At 39.4% G+C, this 20,198-nt stretch overlaps 4 protein-coding genes and 1 pseudogene across 4 annotated transcripts in view; all 5 read left to right on the top strand.

Moving 5' to 3' along the window:
- The window catches only part of LOC126616080 (tyrosine-sulfated glycopeptide receptor 1-like), a 69,906-nt gene extending 64,205 nt beyond the window's left edge, over positions 1-5,701 (top strand). The window contains exon 3 of the mRNA XM_050284078.1: positions 5,134-5,701. Coding sequence (XP_050140035.1) covers positions 5,134-5,218 — 85 coding nt within the window. The 3' untranslated portion in view covers positions 5,219-5,701. The remainder of the gene's footprint in view (positions 1-5,133) is intronic.
- LOC126616097 (protein EMSY-LIKE 3) overlaps positions 1-20,198 on the top strand; it is a 55,476-nt gene that overhangs the window by 26,293 nt on the left and 8,985 nt on the right. The window lies entirely within an intron of this gene.
- Positions 2,419-5,122, top strand: LOC126616094 (receptor-like protein 3; annotated as a pseudogene).
- On the top strand, positions 13,504-15,723 carry LOC126616088 (receptor-like protein 3). Its single transcript, XM_050284085.1, has one exon. It carries the CDS (start codon positions 13,504-13,506, stop codon positions 15,697-15,699), a length of 2,196 nt encoding a protein of 731 aa, XP_050140042.1. The 3' UTR covers positions 15,700-15,723.
- Positions 16,899-19,986, top strand: LOC126616083 (receptor-like protein 2). The gene is made up of 2 exons (XM_050284083.1): positions 16,899-19,114; positions 19,620-19,986. The coding sequence occupies exons 1-2, from the start codon at positions 16,899-16,901 to the stop codon at positions 19,831-19,833; spliced, it is 2,430 nt and encodes an 809-aa protein (XP_050140040.1). The 3' UTR covers positions 19,834-19,986.

Here is a 20,198-nt window from a genome sequence, read left to right as displayed (position 1 = left end):
AATCTGAATAGAGTAAAAAATTCAAATCTAAACCTAATATGAAACAATCACTAAATTACATAGAATTTCTAAACCAAATCTAACAAGGATCAATTACAATTCTAATACGATGTTGTAATTACTTGGAGTTTTTTAGGGCAATATGTAACACCCACCCCCATTTATAAAGATATATTTGTGTAATTATCCCCTAAACATTTTAATATATCAAATTGGTCCTCTTTGACTACCCAATCAGGATCCAAAACATTGGATCCCTTTCTTTCTGAAGTGGCCACGTGGCAGCCCCCCTCCACTCTTCTCCACGTGGCAACCTACACACACACACAACGCACGCAACCACACACGCACGCATACAAACATCACACACGCAGACACGACCTCTGTCTCTCTCTCTCTCGATCCTTCTCGATCTCTCTTCTCCCTTCTTCGATCTCTCTTCTCCCTTCTCCCACACACACACACACACAGAGATCTCTCGATCTCTCTTCTCCCTTCTCCCACACACACACCACGGCCTTCTGCTCCTCCATCTCCTTTCTCTCTGCATCGAGACCCACATACACCTCTCATTTCTCTCTGCACCGAGACCCACACGCACACCATCGCACCTGCTCCGGCGAGTTCCTTCAATTTCTCTGGTTAGGTAAGCTTCGGGTTTTTCTTTTTATGTTCTAGATCGAAGCTTAGATGTGAAATTGAAGTTCTATCTCGTCTTTTTGCAAGGTTTTTGGGATGAAATCGACTCGGAATAGGCACACCCATCTCCGGCGAGGCCGTGGGTGTCGACGAACTTTCCAAACACCTCCGGCTGTTTCACGGCAAATGGACGTTATAAAAACGTTACTCTCGTTTTCTATTTCATGTTCATACCTAGATCGGAGTCTAGGGGGTTGTTTTACAGTCGGCCGGAGCTGTAGAAGCTCTGGCGTTCGTCTTCGACTTGCACAGTTCTGAAATTTCGCGATAATATCGCGAAATTTTGACGAAAACCCCTTGGATACCACTTAAAATATCGGGTTGGGGAAAAACCGATAATATCGGCGATATATCGGCGATATTATCGATATTTTCTTCCATGGTAGAGATCAATACAAAAGATAAATATAAATAAGGGAACTTTAACGAAAAACACCCGGTACTGTTCACTTTAACGAAAAACCATATTTTTACACTAAAAAGTCAATCCTGGTACTATTCACTTTACCCTTTATTTTGTCCTTATCATTAAAACTCAAAGTTTTCAAGCCATTTTCATTAGTTTTCCTTATAAATAATCCACCATCAATTTTTTTGAAATCCAAAGGTCACAAAACTCTCAACATGCTCACAAAGAAGTTCGGGAACTTGTCCTGAATGTGGCCCACCACAATTATTTCTTCTTTTCTATTTTCTTGTTCGAGGGTTTAATTCTTGTTTAATTGACAAGCTAAGAGCGTTTCCGAAGAAGATGTCAAATTTTGAACATAAAATTTAAATTTGACAGTTTATATGGCATTTTAACATCTTTTAAAGTTTTATTGTCCACCCGATATGTCAAATTAAATTAAATTAAATTATAAAATAAATGATTAAATTAATAAAAACTTAATAAAAGGCATTTAATAATTATGAAATCCGGACAGTTCACAATTTTTGTTTAACAAGAGGGGACCGTACACTTACCTTGATTGAACAAAAGGGAAATGGGTGAACAACAACATTAATTGCAATGATGATTAAACCAATAAAAAATTAATAAAAAGCATTCATAATTAATTTTGAAGTTGCTGTCAAATTTGAAAGCAACTCTCTTGCTACCAATCCATGTCATTGTCATATAAGATATGACATTTCTGTTGGAGAATATTAGTGTGGTCTTTTTTTACTGTTATAGCTTATGTGGACATTTTGACATCTCCTTTGGAGATGCTCTAAAGAAGACTTAAATTTTAGGCAAATGGACAAAGCAATAATTTTATTCAATTAATTAATTTGCTTCATTTAAAATTGTAAAAATCAGTGCAGAACACGTTAAGTGTGAATTATGAAAGTGCTTTTGAGTCATAGTCCAAAGTGGTTGTGGAAAACCTGGTATTGTTGACAATTCTGAAGCCCAACCAACATGATGTTACTCCTTAGTCGTGAAGCTCCTCATGATTGAAGAAATATGAGGTTACAATTCCAAAATCGACTGGCAATGCGGAGAGTGACCGACCATGAACGAATTCAGCATTACAACACGACCGACAATGAGGGTATGATGACTTGTACCACATCGGAAAGTTGAGGAATATTCTTTTATGGGCTTAGTAGGAGTTACAGCTAGTCCGTCCGTCAGACTTAATTAGTTTTAGCGTGGAACTTAAAAGACTAAAATCGTTTTTCACCTGCAACGGCCGGTAGGCAGATTAGCTAGGCAACATGAATCATATACAAGTACGTAGTACAACTCATGTCCTTTATATTCTTCACATGCATGCATCTGCCAAGAAGCATGATTCATGTTTCGATGTTGTTTCTAGCCCTTTAAGTCTAAACAAATCTGTGTGTTATATATAACAAACTTGTGAGCAATCAAATATAGAGACATGGCACTTCAAATTTCATATGGCCTCCTCTTCATATTTTTCATTTCAAGTTTCATTGCTACAACCCCCGCATGCCGAAAAATTGATCAACACTCTCTTCGGTCTTCATTTGATATTGATTCTTCTAGTTTAAACTGGTCTTCCAACGATTGTTGCCGATGGGAGGGCATCACTTGTGATATGTTTGGTAGGGTAACTCATTTGTTGTTGCCCTCCAGAGGTATCAAAGGTTGCATTTCTCGCTCTCTTGGAAACCTCACACATCTTTTGCATCTCAACCTCTCCCACAATATGCTTTCTGGTCCTCTTGAGGCTCGATTTTTTTTGTCCTTGACTCGCCTTCAGATCCTTGATTTGAGCGAAAACCATTTATCTGGAAAACTACCATCATCTCTATCATCAAGTTATATCCAAATGGTGGATTTATCCAGCAATCAGTTTAACGGAAGAATTCCATCTTCATTCCTCCAGCATGCCTGGAATTTGAGCAGTTACAATGTCAGCAATAATCATTTTACAGGCCAAATACAATCCTCTATCTGTCTTCTTTCCTCTTCGCTTAGAGTCTTGGAATTCTCCCACAATATTTTCAGTGGTTCAATTCCTCTAGGACTAGGAAACTGTTCCGAATTGGAGGTCTTTTGTACTCGCGACAACACTCTCTCAAGGTCCCTTCCTGCTGATATCTACAATGCTCAGGCCTTTCAAGAAATTTCATTATCTACTAATAGCCTTCTTTCAGAAAATTTTCGAGGTGAAGAAATGCCAGATGGAGATATAACTGTCGATTTCAGGTTACAAAATCTGTGTGTTATCAGTTTATATAGCAGTTATATGACAGGTCAAATACCCGCATGGATTTCAAAGTTCAGGAAACTGGAAGTCCTGGATTTGTCTTTTAACAGACTCACTGGCACAATACCTGGTTGGTTGGGGACTCTTCCGAGTCTTTTCATTTTGTTGTTGAATGACAACTTGATTTCAGGTGAATTTCCAAGGGAGCTTTGCGGACTACAAGCGTTAGTATTGCAAAAGCCTGCGAATCAACGGGCCATTGTTCTCTTGAGTTGCCCGTCTACGTCAAACGCGGTAATAATGCAACCGTGCTGTCTTCACAGTACAAGTATGTGGCCAACATGCCAGGAGTAATCTCCCTCAGGAACAACAGTTTAAGTGGCAGCATACCCTTTGAGATTGGCCAATTGCAATATCTTTAACAACTGGATCTAAGCTTCAACAACTTCTCTGGCAACATTCCAGACCAAATATCCAACCTCACAGAGTTGGAGAGATTATAACTCAACAGTAACCGTCTGTCAGGTGAAATCCCATCATCACTATCAAGTCTCCATTTCTTGTCTACGTTTACTGTTGCATACAATAATCTTGAAGGATCAATACCGGCCGGCACTCAGCTCCAAGGCTGCAATGCCTCTGCATTCGAAGGGAATCCAAAACTTTGCGGCACCCTACTTCCAAACCAGTGCTTGTCAAGTAATGGCAATGATGCAGATGAGAATGATGTTAGGAATGTCGGTACTACAAGATAGAGAATGTTCAAGGTAAAGTAGAAAATGGACACCAAGAATTTATGTGGTTCGGCAATTTATGCCTACGTCCACGAAACAAGGATCAATCTTCACTATATGAAAAAGATGAGTACAACAAGAGTAGTCTTACCAAGCCAAAGACAAGGCTTGATGGATACAAGAAAGTATGACACACACTTTCTATCACTCTAAGCTTCACTCACAATGTGTAGTGGAACACTCTCACTCTCACTCTTGGAGTGGAACTCTAGCTTTGGACTTGATCCTTTGCTACTCACACTTGATTCTTAATTGGTTACATCACTACAACATCACACCCATATTTATAGGTGAGGGTTTGGCATTCTACTAGTTTCTAGTGTATTCTTCAAACCTCTAGCATAGAAAGATCTAGACTAGCCACAAAATTGTAGCTTCTAGATCTTTCCATTTGCAACCAAGGAAGCTAGTACTCTCTAGCTTCTTCCATCAACTTAATAACATGCTAGAATTGTCTAGCATGCTCCAGCCACCTCACTTGCTTACTAGAATAATCTAGAACATTCATCATGGGTTGGACCATATACCAACAAATGAGAACAACCAGGATTTGGACGACGATGAGGATCAAAGTCTATGGGTTGGGTTATCCGTTGCGCTTGGTTTCGTTGTAGGGTTCTTGGGATTCTGTTGCCCTTTGCTTCTCAAGAGGACGTGGAGATATGTATATTTCCAATTCCTGGACAATGTTCAATTCAAGCTCTATCTGATGTGGAGAAGGCTTGGAAGAAGGTATGACCCTTTTTGCGTTTTCTTTTTCGATTTGGTTTGTGATCTTTAATTCTTGTCCTTGTTCTTAACAGGAAACTGGATAGTGGAGCTGAGAGTACAAATTGTTCGGAATAAGCAAGAAATGCTTTGGTGCAAAATAACTATTAAAGAGTAAGTTACAAATCACATGTTTAACCATAAAAATATTTACTTTTCTTCTAATTACTACCTCAATCAGCGCTCTCTCTCTCTCTCTCTTTAAGAAAGAAAGCAAAGCAAAACCATCCACACATCGCACCCTTCTTTCCTACCTCTCCCTTGCTACCCCTCATTTTTTCCAACCCATAATCAAGAATTAGATCTCGGAATATTGGACTCTATCTTGACACAAGACCCAACACTCACATCCCATTGTTGAACCAGCTTGCCAGAAAAATTGGGCGAAGTGTGAAACGATTCATGTTGGAACAAGGGTGTTTTACACATCCCGTTTGCCCTCCCCCTCCTCCTGTATGTTTTTTGACCTTCCTTTCAGGTGTGGTTGTGGATGTTGTTGTTCTTGATGAATTGATGTACGCAACACTCTCAAAACTAGTTTTGGTTCGGGTGGTCTTTTCAGTTTGGGGCAATCTCTTCCATCGCGGATGATGCGGCGGGCAGTGGAGGCTTGCTTTTTGCTGCTTGAGATTAGGGTTTTTTGTTGTTTTTTATTGTTGCCTACATGCCCTAAGTATGTGTGAGCCTCCCTTTATGTCTTGGGGTGTAGTTCTCATTTTGCTTAAGTCTGTCTACTCTATTATGTGTTACTCTATTTATGTAAGGTTTTGTGTTTGTTTGGACTTGGACCCATCTATCAAAAATTGTAATATTCCCCTTCATTAATAAAGTTTTGTTTTCGACCAAAAAAAAAAACCACAAAAATGTTTAGGTCAGATAACATATCAAACTATTCGGCAAAATCTCCTTGATTTTCATAAGTTGTGCAATCATGTTGGTTAAGAACAAAATTGAAACTAAGAAAAGGGTCCGGATTGAATTTGAGACTACTCATCAAAATTCAAAATCTGCGTATATGCAGAATCATTGAGAAGGGTTTATATTTTATTCTGAAAGTAAAAACAAAAAACTAGTGTAAGTTGGGTTTTCTCTTCTAGTTTGCATGGGTTGAAAGCCGGAAGTTGTTGAACAAATCCCAACAAGAGCAGAAGCCGAAAATTGCACAGCTCCAACTTTCGCAAGAAAAGGTGGTTCAGGAAATGGGTTGCAGTGGCACCTTATTCCTACAAATTGGCCACTGCTGGAAACATGAAAACAATCTGGAAATCTGGAGAAACGCAAAAGAAAACGGTTCATGATAATTTTTTTTAATCAAACAGTAAAATTTAAATTGCAATTATCTTGTTAACGTACATAACATGGCACATTCTGGAAGAAACGTGTTGCTGCAACAACGTAACAGTTTCTTTTGTTAAATTTTTTGGCAAACAAATGTCTTGGTTTACAATTTGATGATGTCTCGAGGTACTGAAGAAGTTGAGGTTACACCATGTAAGGTTCTTTCTCCTATCAATGCGAGACTTATTCTCAACACGTTCCCCATGCGTGACGAATTTTTAAGTTTAACACGTGGACAACATAACGGGATGATGTGGAGTGCGTGTGACCGTTTGATTTCACACATGGGACAACTTACTCTAATACCATGAAGAAGTTGAGATTTCACCATAACATCAATTGACAATATGAAGAGTAACCCAATTTACTGGTAAGCCTATGTAAGATCCCTCATTTCATCAACGTGAGACTTACTCTCAACAGGTACTGCCGTTTTTCCTACTCTGCGTGAATGTTCTGTAACATATTATAAAGCATCTTACCCAGCAAAAAAGATAAACAAAATGCTCCATTAATTTACCTTGATCATGACTTAAGTAAACCATTGAGTCCAATCTGATAAGAGAAGAAAAATCAACTTAGGTAAGTGGCATGTGAGTGCAAGTTCAAAGCATTCGCCATATCAATTATTATAGATTTGCAATTTAACAGTTTCTTCTGTTAATTTTTTTGGCAAACAAATTATTGGGAAATGATTTTCATTACTCCAAAGGATAAGTTACAAGAGTATTTATATGGAAGCTAAATACAACAGACTAACAGACTAAAGGAAAGTTACAAGTGTGGTAATTTTCCTAACTGACTTTTAACTGTTTGTTATTACTATTATGTTGAGTTACTTGAGTAACTTTCTCTTCACACCCCCTCAAGCTAAACGGAGAAGGTTGAAGTGATAGCTTGGACCGGAGAAAAAGAAAGCGTTGCCTGGGAAGGGATTTGGTATGAATGTCAGCAAGTTGATCCTGACTGCATACAAATTGGACAGTCAGCAACTTGGCAAGAACAAGTTCCCTTATGTAATGGTAATCTATTTCCACATGCTTGGTACGAGCATGGAAAACAGGGTTGGAAGCAAGGGCAATCGCAGAAACATTATCACACCAAATTTGAGGAAGAGAAGGCAGCTTGAAACCAATATCAGTGAACAATTTGCAGATCCATGTTAATTTAGCAGCAGTGTGTGCCAAGGACCTATATTCAACTTCGGTGGAGGAACGAGCAACGGTGTGTTGCTTCTTGGCACTCCAACTGATGAGAGAGGATCCAAGAAAGATGCAAAATCCCCCAGTAGAACGTCTATCCCAGGAACAGCCTGCCCAATCAGCATCAGAATATGCTGTGAGAGTAAGAGGAGCCGAGTTTTTAGGAAACCAGAGACCATAGCCAAGTGTTCCCTTAAGATAGCGAAGTATGCGCTTCACTGCTTGAAAATGGGGTTCCCGAGGAGAATGCATAAACTGGCAGACCAAGTTTACTGAAAAAGAGAGATCCGGACGAGTCCATGTAAGATACTAAAGAGCACCAACAATAGAGCGATATTCCTCTGGATTATCCAATGGAGAACCAGTGAGATCAAGCTTAGTAGAACCAAGAGGAGTGGTGCAGGGCTTTGCTCCATCCATTTTAGTGCGTTTGAGAAGATCTAAGATGTACTTAGATTGATGAATAAAGATTCCTGTAGAAGCTCGGGTAACCTCCAAACCAAGGAAAAAATGCAAATCGCCTAAATCCTTAATGGGAAACTGATCACTAAGTTGAGAGATAACATTAGTGCAGGCTGTGGAAGAAGGTCCGGTGACAAGAATGTCGTCAACATAAACCAAAACAACCACCAAGACAGGTTGTTGCAACACAAACAAGCTGTGATCAGATTGTGAGGCCTTAAATCCCATAGAGAATAGAGCAGATTGCAGTTTTTCAAACCAAGCCCGAGGAGCTTGTTTCAAGCCATAGAGGGATTTTTGCAAGTGACAAACATAAGAAGATTTGTCTTGATCAATGAAGCCTGGAGGCTGAGACATATACACATCTTCCTTGAGAGAGCCGTGCAAGAACGCATTACTTACATCCAATTGATGCAGAAACCAATTTGACCGAACTGCAAGAGTGAGAAGAAGTCGAATTGTAACTGGTTTAGCCACTGGGCTAAACGTATCACTGTAATCAATACCCTCCTGCTGATTGTAGCCCTTAGCTACTAACCGGGCTTTATAACGATCCACAGAACCATCAGGGTTCCTTTTAATTCGGAAAACCCATTTGCACCCAACGAGATTGTAAGAAGGATTAGAAGGAACCAATGTCCAAGTGCTTGTATTTTGCAGAGCATTAAACTCATCCTGCATTGCAGTTCTCTAATGGGGATATTTGGATGCCTGAATGTATGTAGTTGGAACAAATTCAGTGTTTAAGTTGGAAGGAAGAGGATGTTTGGTAGCAGTAAAGGCCTTGGGTTTAAAAATTCCAGATTTGGACCTGGTTTGCATAGGATGAGTAGAGACAGGAATGGTTGGAGGTGGAACAGGGACAATATCAGGAACTGGGACAATAGTAGGAACTGAGACAGGTGCAGGTACAGAAATTGATTCAGATGCAAATTCAGTAGGACTTACAGATGGTTGAGGTTGAAAGACAGGGGGAGAGGTAAGGGATTGTGGACGAGTAATAGAAGGAGTAAGAGGGGATGAAGAATAAAGGTTGGGAAAGGTAAGGGAAAATGAGGAAGGATTGACTGAGGAAGCACAAGAGGGTAGCTGTGAAACAAGAGAGGGATTATGAAATGGGAATGTGGTTTCATCAAAGTAGACATGCCGGGAGACATACACTCTATTGGTGAAGGGGTCTAAGCATCTGTAACCTTTGTGAACCAAACTGTAGCCAATAAAAACACATAACTTGCTCTTGGGGTCGAGTTTGGACTGTGTATATGGCTTGAGCCAAGGATAGCAGCTGCAACCAAATATTTTCAGTTGAGTATAATCTGGTGTCTTCTTGAAAAATTGCTCCCAGGGTGAAGATTTAGCAGTTGGAGGAAGCCGATTAATGAGATAAACTGCAGTGAGAAATGCTTCCACCCAAAATTGATGAGGAACCTGAGATGCGATAAGTAGTGTCCTGGCTGTTTCCACAATGTGTCGGTGTTTCCGTTCTGCACACCCGTTCTGCTGAGGAGTGTATGGACAGCTAAAATGTTGATGAATGCCATGACTGGACAAATGCTGTTTGAATTGAGTACTAATAAACTCACCCCCTGAGTCACATCTCAAAGTTCCAATTTTGTGACCAGACAGATTTTCAACAAGAGCTTGAAAGTGAACAAAAACTTGAAATACTTCTGATTTATGTTTGAGAGGATACAGCCAAGTGTACTTAGTAAAGTTATCAACAAATATGACATAGAATCTATATCCACTGATAGAAGACAGGGGAGCGGGACCCCAAACATCCGCATGAACCAACTCTAAAGATCTAGAAGAATGACAAATAGAATTCTGAAAAGGTAACTTGGCACATTTGCCTAAAACACAATTCGAACAGAAAGATTGTTTGACAATAGTAGATAAAGGCAAAGAAGACTTGGAGATCACAGATTGCAAAGTCTTGAACGTTGGATGCCCCAAACGTTGATGCCAAGTGTGTTGTGATGCCTTGAGTGCAGTAAGACCATGATGCTTCGATGAAGACTGAGAAGATGCAGAAAAGGGATAGAGACCACAGCGAACAGGAGCTCTAAAAAGCATCCTCCCCGTAGTAAGATCCTTGACATGAAAGTCAAAAGGATTTAGAGTTAAGGAACACCAATTGTCTCTAAGAAACATATTTGCAGAAACAAGATCATGCTTCAAGTGTGGAACATGCAACACATTTTGTAATTTAAAAGTAGCAGAAGGAGTATGAAGTAACGAGGAACCAGAGTGGAGAATCGGCAAACCTTGGCTGTTTCCAATGTAGACTTTATCGGGGCCACTATAAGGTTGTGGATTCTGAAGATTTTGGAGGTTGTTGGTCATATGAGAGCTTGCTCCAGAGTCAAGTAGCCACGGAGGAGAAGAAGATGCATTTGAGCGAGCATACATAGCAAGCTTAGCTGGTGGAATACGGCCTTGAAAATTGGGATTCATACGATTGGAGCAGTCAATCGCTTGATGACCAGTGTCTTCACAGATTTGACAAGGAACATTCCTGGAATTATTGTTAAAGAACCGAGCACCATTACGAAATCCTTCACCACTACGATTTCCTTCACGATTAGAAGCATTCTTGTTGATGTGGTTACGAGTGTATCGATTGCGATTATTATAATTCCTTTGAGAATTATTGCGCTGAAAATTGCCTCTGTTGAAATTAGAGGAAGGAGGAGGCTGAGCAATATACGCCTGAGGTGTAGGAAGGAGTGGAGGTGAAGACGCTGGAACAGACTGAAAAGCTTGATAGGGTGCAGAATTTGTTCCTTGAGTGGAATGCTTGCGAGCAAGAGCCATTTCTTTACTTAACAAAAATCCGTGAAGATCATCAACAGTAGTATCAGCAAGTCGAAACTGAACAGAATCCACAAAAGAATTATACTCATCAGGTAAGCCATTGAGAATGATGAGAAGTAGATCATGATCATCCACAGGAGCACCAGCGGCGGCAAGAGCATCAGTAGCCTCTTTAATGCGTTGGAGATACTCCGAAATAGAAGATGAACCTTTCTTGGCAGATTGCAAGGTTGAACGGAGTTGATGAATGTGAGAACGAGATACACCGCCAAATCGCCGTTCAAGATTTTGCCAGAGTTCTCGCGCAGATTGAACACCAACAGTGAAAGGAATCAGATCTTCCGAAAATGTGGAATTGATCCAGATAATGATGTTCTGATCCTTCTCATACCACAATTCATAGTCTGGATTAGGAACAGAGGTGAATCGACCAGAATCATCAGCAAGAAACTGAGGCGGTGGAGGTTCAGATCCGTCAACAATGCCGGTAAGTTTGTAGCGACGAAAGATCGGCTCGAAGAGAGATCGCCACACAAGATAGTTATGGCGCTTGAGCTTAGTCTGAATCATGCTGCCGATATTGTGTATCGTAATTGAGTTGATCGAGGCCTGAATTGAAGAATTAGGGTTTGTGGGCAGCGGAACCGAAGGATGAGGATTTGGAGAAGAAGAAGGAGGATCAGCAAGCACAGGAGGAGAAAGATGGTGCGCGATCACTGGGGAAGAAGAAGTCGAAGAATTGGCCGCCATAGATTGTTAATTGCAGAGAGAAAATGACAGGAATGAGACCTGTTTGGGGACTAAGAAAATGAGAGGAAGCGTACGAAGGATCTTAGTCGGTAGACTTTAGGCGAGTGATACCATATTGGGAAATGATTTTCATTACTCCAAAGGATAAGTTACAAGAGTATTTATATGGAAGCTAAATACAACAGACTAACAGACTAAAGGAAAGTTACAAGTGTGGTAATTTTCCTAACTGACTTTTAACTGTTTGTTATTACTATTATGTTGAGTTACTTGAGTAACTTTCTCTTCACAAATGTCTTGGTTTACAATTTGATGATGTCTTGAGGTACTGAAGAAGTTGAGGTTACACCATGCAAGGTTCCTTCTTCTATTAATGTTACTTATTCTCAACACGTCCTCATGTGAGACGAATTTTTAAGTCTAACATGTGGACAACATAACGGGATGACGTGGAGCGCGTGTGACCGTTTGATTTCATACGTGGGACAACTTACTCTGATACCATGAAAAAGTTGAAGTTCCACCATATATAAAACCAATTGGCAATATAAAGAGTAGCCCAATTTACTTATAAGCCCATACAAGGTCCCTCATTTCATCAACGTGAGACTTACTCTAAACTGGTATTGTCGTTTTTCCTACCATGCGTGAATGTTCTGTAACATATTATAAAGCATCTTACCCAGCAAAAAAGATAAACAAAATGCTCCATTAATTTACCTTGATCATGACTTAAGTAAACCATTGAGTCTAATCTGATAAGAGAAGAAAATAAACTTAGGTAAGTGGCATGTGAGTGCAAGTTCAAAGCATTCTCCATATCTATTCTATTCTATTAGGAGAAGAGCCATTGTCAACTTTTTCCCCCACTTTTTCCAATTTTGCCCTCACTTTTGAATACACAATATTGACATGAGGAGTGTAAAATAGTAATTTTATACCTTTTGACAAAATTACAATTATATCCCTATTTTTCCTATTTGACCCTCTTCTTTTGACAAAATGACAATCCTATCTCTATTTTTCCTATTTTACCCTCACTTCACAATATTTAAATAAGGAGGACAAAAAACAGTAATTATGTAATATTAAGATAAAATATGCACTTATTAAGAGAAATTGTCACACCATCATTTTTTCAACTCTTTTTAAATTTTTAAAAACTAATCACACTCCTTAATAAAAAAAACAAAAAACAAAATGAAATTATTCACACACACAGAGTGTGTGCTCATCGGCTAGTCAATTATTATAGATTTGCAATTTAACAGTTTCTTCTGTTAATTTTTTTGGCAAACAAATGTCTTGGTTTACAATTTGATGATGTCTCGAGGTACTGAAAAAGTTGAGGTTACACCATGCAAGGTTCATCCTCCTATCAATGTGGGACTTATTCTCAACACGTCCTCCACGTGTGACGAATTTTTAAGCCTAACACGTGGACAAAATAACGGGATGACGCGGAGTGCGTGTGACTATTTGATTTCATACGTGGGACAACTGATTCTGATATCATGAAGAAGTTGAGGTTCCACTATAAAACCAATTGGCAATATGAAGAGTAGTCCAATTTACTTATAAGCCCATGCAAGGTCCCTCATTTCATCAACGTGAGACTTGCTCTCAACAGGTACTGCCGTTTTTCCTACTCTGCGTTAGTGTTCTATAACATATTATTATGCATCTTACCCAGCAAAAAAGATAAACAAAATGCTCCATTAATTTACCTTGATCATAACTTAAGTAAACCATTAATTAGACCCTCTATTACGTTGCTGCCAACCCATGATTAGACCCTCCATTGTTAGTGACGTCCCATTTCACTCAAGTCTCTATAAAGCAAAGACTGAGAAATTTAAACAATGAGCACAAGAATTCAAACCATTACCTAATTACCTTCTTCCCTTTGTTAATTTCTACCTCCTTTGGTTCAAACAAATGAGTGTATATATACACCCGAAACGACGTGAGCAATATAACCCCGGTACAGCCATAGCGAAAAACGCCATGCCGGAATCTAGTCATATAATGCCTTGTGGAGTCCTCTTCCTGTTTTTTGTGTTCTCTACTTTCATTTCTACAAACCATGCTTGCAACAAGGCAGATCACAACTCTCTTTTGTCATCTTTCAATATGTCTTCTTCTCATTTAAATTGGTCTTCCAGTGATTGTTGTCACTGGGAAGGTATCGCTTGTGATGCCAATGGTAGGGTAACACATGTTTTGTTGCCCTCTAGACGGCTCCAAGGAGGCATTTCTTGCTCTCTTGGAAACCTCACACATCTTTCGCACCTCAATCTCTCCCACAATCTGCTTTCCGGTCCTTTTGAAGCTGGACTACTGTTGTCCTTGAGTCGCCTTGAAATCCTTGATTTGAGCTATAACCTTCTCTCCGGAGAAGTACCATTGTTTCTATCATCTAGTTACATTCAAATAGTGGATTTGTCGAACAATCAATTCAATGGAACAATTCCATCTTCATTCCTCCAGCATGCCTGGAGTTTAAGCAGCTTGAATGTCAGTAAAAATAATTTTACTGGCAAATTACCTTCCTCTATTTGTCTTCGTTCCTCTTCGGTCAGAGTCTTGGATTTCTCCCACAATGATTTCAATGGCTCAATTCCTCTCGGACTAGGAAACTGTTTGAAATTGGAAATCTTTCGTGCGGGCTTTAATACTCTATCTGGGACTCTTCCTAGTGATCTCTTCAAAGCTCATGCGCTTCACGAAATTTCGTTACCTTCCAATCTGCTTTTCGGTCACATTAGTGACAACATTGTCAATCTCACCAGCCTCACAATCCTAGAGATTTACTTCAATCATTTGAGTGGCGCACTTCCTTTCCATATCGGGAAGCTCTCCAAATTAAAACTCATGCTCCTTCATTTCAACAATCTTGAAGGTCCGCTGCCCCCGTCTTTGATGAATTGCACAAACCTTATCGAACTCAATCTTGGATTCAACCATTTGGATGGAAATATCTCGGAGCTGAATTTTTCGAAACTTGATCAACTTATCAAGCTTGATCTTGGGAGCAATTACTTCTCCGGTGTCATGCCAAAAAGCCTTTACTCATGCAAGTTTCTGAAAGCAGTTCGCCTGAGCGGTAATAATCTAGAGGGACAAATACAGCTTGAGATTGTTTCGTTGAAATACCTATCCTTCCTCTCGCTTGGTAGGAACAGACTCACCAATATCACCGGTGCTATCCATATATTGATGCGTTTCAAAAGTCTCAAGGTGGTCACACTTCCAAATAATTTTATAGGTGAAGAACTGCCAGATGGTGATGCTATGATTGGTTTTGGGTTTCAAAATCTCCGCCTTTTTGGCTTATCGGACTGCCAACTTAAAGGTCATATTCCGGTGTGGATGTCAAAGCTCAAGAAACTCGAAGCCCTTGATTTGTCTTCTAACAGACTCACAGGCTCAATACCTCCTTGGTTGGGAAGTCTTCCTAGTCTTTTCTTCATAAGCTTGAACAACAACTCACTTTCAGGGGGACTTCCAAATGAGCTTTTCTCACTAGAAGCTCTTGTATCCGAGAAGCCTGCCGCTCAAAGAGATAGTGGTGATGTCGAACTACCTATCTACACGCAGCGAACGAATGAATCTGTCACAGCTCTGCAGTACAACTATATGTCCAACTTGCCGCGAGCAATTTACATCCGAAATAACAGTCTAAGTGGCAATATTCCCATTGAGATAGGCCGATTGCAAAACCTTCACGAGCTGGATCTCAGTGTCAACAACATCGTTGGCAGCATTCCAGACCAGGTATCTAACCTCACAAACTTGGAGAGATTAGACCTCTCAAGAAACCATCTGTCAGGCGGAATCCCAGCTTCACTATCAAGTCTTCATTTCTTGGCTTCACTCAGTGTTGCATACAATAACCTCCAAGGACAAGTACCGTTAGGCACTCAGATCCAAGGCTTCGATGCCACTACCTTTGAGGGCAACCCGGGACTTTGCGGTTCCCCGCTTCCAAACAAATGCCAGCAGAACACAAGTGATAATGCAACTAAGAACATGGAAGATGTGCATGGCAATGGGAATGAAATTCCATGGTTTTATATTTCAGTGGCTCTTGGTTTCATTGTAGGATTTTGGGGAGTTTGTGGCTCTTTAGCTTTGATCACGTCATGGCGATATGCGTATTTCCAGTTCCTCTCCGATGTTAAAGATCGCTTCATATGTTGATCAAGTGTAATTTTTTTGTGAGAAATAAAGGACTTATTAACCACATTGCTGCTGCATACAAACAATCTAACAACTGAGTAAAAAAGAAAGGGAATTAACGTTGTAGGGTTAAATATGCATCGAACTTTCCTAACTAAATTCATACGCAAAAGTATTCGAATTTCGTCAGGACAGAATACTGAAATAGTTAATCGGAAATTCACTTGCAGGCTGCCATTTAATTTGTCAAGAATTTCAGCATTCTTGTTGATCAAGTTTTCCGTAATCTACCCTATAATTATTTATAATTTCTCCGTTGAATAAATTGTTGCCTTTTCTTACAAACATTAATAAGAAATTTGGATTAAAAAGAAAACGAAAGAGCATACATAAAAAGTTAAATTCGCAATAGAAATCATTTTCAAACACTTTGAAAAATAGCCAGATGCTGAAAGTGATATTGCTACTTGATATACAAGTAGTTGACCATTTTATATTAGTCGTAGGGCACTTTACTTGCGCTTGCACAAAAACTTCGAGTCTCACTCTTCTCCTTTCTTAAGACAAAAACCGAAAAAATTAAACTGACTTGAAATTCATTTTCCCTTACCTTTATGTAGCGTCAAAGAAAGTCATTTTTTTCTCTCTTTCCGTATTTTAAAAAAAAATCTAATCTCGCAAAAAGCTTGTAACTGAAGTGATTAAGAATATTTACCGTTACACTCAAAGTCCTAAGTTTGAGTCTCCTTCTATTGCTCTCATCCAAAAAGGAAAAAAAAATTGTAATCTAAATGCATTTAGGCACTTGAAAAGTCATTGTTAGAAGTCAAACCAACCCATTTTACAAAGAAAATTTAATCAAAATTCAAAATATTTCATGGCCCGTAAGTGACTCTTTGAAGTCTTTTGTTTGTTGTTTACTACTAAAGTCAAATCAAACAAAACAAAACCAATTAAAACCTCTTCAAATCCATAGACTTTAACACATAAAGAATCTTTACGCGACCTAGAAGATATTGGGAAGTTGCAGACAAAACCATAATATTATATAATTTTGGTCCATAGAAAAGCTTGCAAGTTGCAACTTAACAATGTTCATATGTAGCTGTCATGACTTCCAGAAGATGTATATACTGCACAAAATGGTGCACATTTGACCTATATGTATACGTGTATATGCGTATTATATGTAAACAAACCTATGAGAATCTTAATCTAAGATGGATGATTCAATCTCTCATGGCTTCCTCTTCATCCTCTTATTCAATTCCATTATATTTATGAATGATGCTTGCGATCCAAGTGAACGCAAAGCTCTCACGACCTTCTCTCACTCTCTGTCTTCTTCTCCATTGAACTGGACTACTACTTCAGCTGATTGTTGCCAGTGGGAAGGCATCACTTGTGATCAGGACCTTCACATCACGCGATTGCAGTTACCATTCAAAGGCCTCAATGGGGGTATTATTTCTCCATCATCACTTGGAAATCTCACCCTTCTCACACACCTCAATCTCTCCCACAACTCACTTTATGGTTCACTCGAAGCCAGATTCTTCTTGTCCTTGAATCGCCTTGAGATCCTCGACTTGAGCTACAACCGTCTTTCCGGAGAACTCTCACTTTCTCAGCTTCCAAGTAATGTAGAGATTGTTGATTTGTCCAGAAATCACTTCCATGGAGAAATTCCATCCTTATTCTTCGGACGTGCTCCAAATTTGACTAGTTTCAACGTCACGGACAACAGCTTCTCGGGGTCTATCCCGTCCTCTATTTGTCTTCATTTGTCTCCCTCGATTAGACTATTCGATTTCTCCCACAATGAATTCAGTGGCAATATTTCTCACGGACTAGGTGCGTGTTCCAAACTACAGGTGTTTCGTGCTGGTTACAACAACCTTTCAGGACTTCTTCCGGATGACATCTACAATGCTACCACACTTCAAGAAATTGCGTTGCCTCGCAATTCACTACACGGTGCCATAAGCCAAAGAATTGTCAACCTCACCAACCTTGCATTCCTTGACCTCCAGTCCAACGGATTGAGCGGTTTTCTCCCTGTAAACATTGGTAAGCTGTCCAAATTACAACACATGTTCCTTCAATTTAACAATCTAAACGGCTCTCTGCCCCCATCTTTGATGAACTGCACAAACCTTATCAAACTGAATCTCGGAATCAACCTTTTTGAAGGAAACATCTCCACCTTGAATTTCTCCAATCTTACTAGACTAACGATACTTGATCTTGGCCATAACAACTTCACCGGTTTCTTGCCAACAAGTCTTTACTCATGCAAGTCCCTGAAAGCAATTCGAGTGAGCAAAAACAATCTAGAGGGACATATACAACCCGAGATTCTTTCACTGGAATCCTTGTCCTTCCTCTCCCTCAGCTACAGCCGATTGACAAACATCACGGGGGCAATGAAGATACTAATGCGCTGCAAAAGTCTCAAGGTACTCATCCTTTCGACAACTTTTTATGGAGAGAAAATTCCAAGTGATGAAGCAATGGCTAATTTCGGCGGGTTCCAAAATCTTCAAATGCTAGATTTGAGTAACTGTCAGCTGAATGGCGAAATACCTCAATGGTTATCGAAGCTCAAGAAGCTAGGGGTCTTGATTCTGAGTTTTAACAGAATCACTGGGTCGATTCCTAGTTGGTTGGGAGCTCTTCCAAGGCTCTTTGTTTTAGCATTGGGTGCCAATCGAATTTCGGGTGAATTTCCAAAGGAACTCTGTACACTTCCCATGTTGTCATCCGAAGAAACTTCTCCTCAAGCAAACGATGATGTTCTCGAATTGCCTATCTATACCTCGACCAACACAACATTTCTGCAGTACAAGTTGTCTTACTTTCCTTGCGTGATTGACGTGAAGAACAACAGCATTAGTGGGAGAATTCCCATTGAGATAGGCCAGCTGCACCTCCTACAAAAGCTGGATCTTAACATGAACAACTTTTTGGGCGAAATCCCAGAGCAAATATCCAACCTCAAGAACTTGGAGGAATTAGACCTTTCCGTGAACCATTTTTCCGGAAAAATCCCATTGTCATTGGCAAGCCTTAGTTTCTTGAAATCTTTCAATGTCTCGTACAATAGTCTTGAAGGATCAATACCGACCGGCACACAGCTTCAAAGCTTCAACGCCTCTGCATTCGAAGGGAACCCAAAACTTTGCGGCCCCCCACTTCCTAATGAGTGCTTGTCAAGTAATGGGAATGATGGAGAGAATAAGAACAGCCAGGATTTGGACGACGATGAGGATCAAAGTCTATGGATTGGGTTATCCGTTGTGCTCGGTTTCGTTGTAGGGTTCTTGGGATTCTGCTGCCCGTTGCTTCTCAAGAGGACATGGAGATACGCATATTTCCAGCTCCTAGACAATGTTCAATTCAAGCTCTATATGATGCAGAGAAAATTTAGAAGAAGGTAAGAGTGTTATACACTTTTTAAAAAAAAATTTATTTATCAAGTTTTATTCATTTTCCTTGTTTTGCTGATGTAAGTCATGTGAGATTTTGAAATGTAATCGGGAATTTATTTTCGCATTGTGCGTCACCATTCATTTGATGAGTGAGACAAAGACCGAAATATTCCTTGATTACTTCCAAATTTTTCTTGATTTGGTGATGTAGAACTATTGAGATTCTTATATGTAACTAGGGATATATTCACATCTATGTGTGCAACTTCTTGACTCATAAATATCATGACTGAGATAGATACTGAATATATCTCTAGTCACACCCAAATTTTCCTTGACAAGATTTTGACATGTAACTGGAGGTCTTTGTATCTCATTAATCAGATGATGACTAATAAAAAAAAGCGGAAAATATCCCCAGTTATGCCTAATTTTTTCTCAATCTATCTTCTTTTTTATTATGCTTAATTACTTTTTTCACCTTTGTGCTACTTGATTAATTAAACATAGGATGAAGATTAACAAGCAACTCCAAGACCAAGTCCAAGTCTCAAACCAAAGGGGAGAAGTTGAAAGCAGCAGTCATTGGCACACTGAGAGTGACAGTAAAAATTGCACAGAAGATGGAAGCCTCAGTAATTCTTTCATGGTCGATCACAAACAGGACTGCTCTACCTCCGTCTTCAGTGATCCAATCAAAGAAGAAATACATAGTATCAGCTGAGCTGCTCTTTTATTTTATCTTTTATTTCCGCTTAGGGATGTCGTTCTTTTGATACGACCAGAGCGAGAAAATCAAACACAAAATTTCAGATGTGCATTATTAGACCAAAAATAAAGTTGTAGAACAGAATTTTTAAAATCTTTTTAATGTAACAAATTTTTTTTTTTTTTTTTGCCAAACTATCAATCATCATCTCAAAACATATTTGAATAATTCTCATTTGAAAGTTTGATAACGATAATATGTCAGACGAATGTACACTAAATTAAATGTAGTATAAGTCACACGTTTAACCCAAAAAAAAAGAGTCCATAACTTATCAGACCATCGAGCAAGGAAATTGTTAATATTATATGATTTGACTA

The sequence above is a fragment of the Malus sylvestris genome, chromosome 3 (genome assembly GCF_916048215.2).
Source record: "Malus sylvestris chromosome 3, drMalSylv7.2, whole genome shotgun sequence".
Classification (NCBI taxonomy): Eukaryota; Viridiplantae; Streptophyta; class Magnoliopsida; order Rosales; family Rosaceae; genus Malus; species Malus sylvestris.
Note: the sequence above shows the minus strand (reverse complement) of the source record. Positions and strands in the feature narration are given on the sequence as shown.

Excerpts from the sequence above, each read along its gene's own strand:
- LOC126616088 (XM_050284085.1), top strand. The coding sequence starts at position 13,504 with ATGCCGGAATCTAGTCATATAATGCCTTGTGGAGTCCTCTTCCTGTTT.
- LOC126616083 (XM_050284083.1), top strand. The coding sequence starts at position 16,899 with ATGGATGATTCAATCTCTCATGGCTTCCTCTTCATCCTCTTATTCAAT. Across the intron at positions 19,115-19,619 it reads CAGAGAAAATTTAGAAGAAG|GATGAAGATTAACAAGCAAC; the intron begins GTAAGAGTGTTA and ends AATTAAACATAG.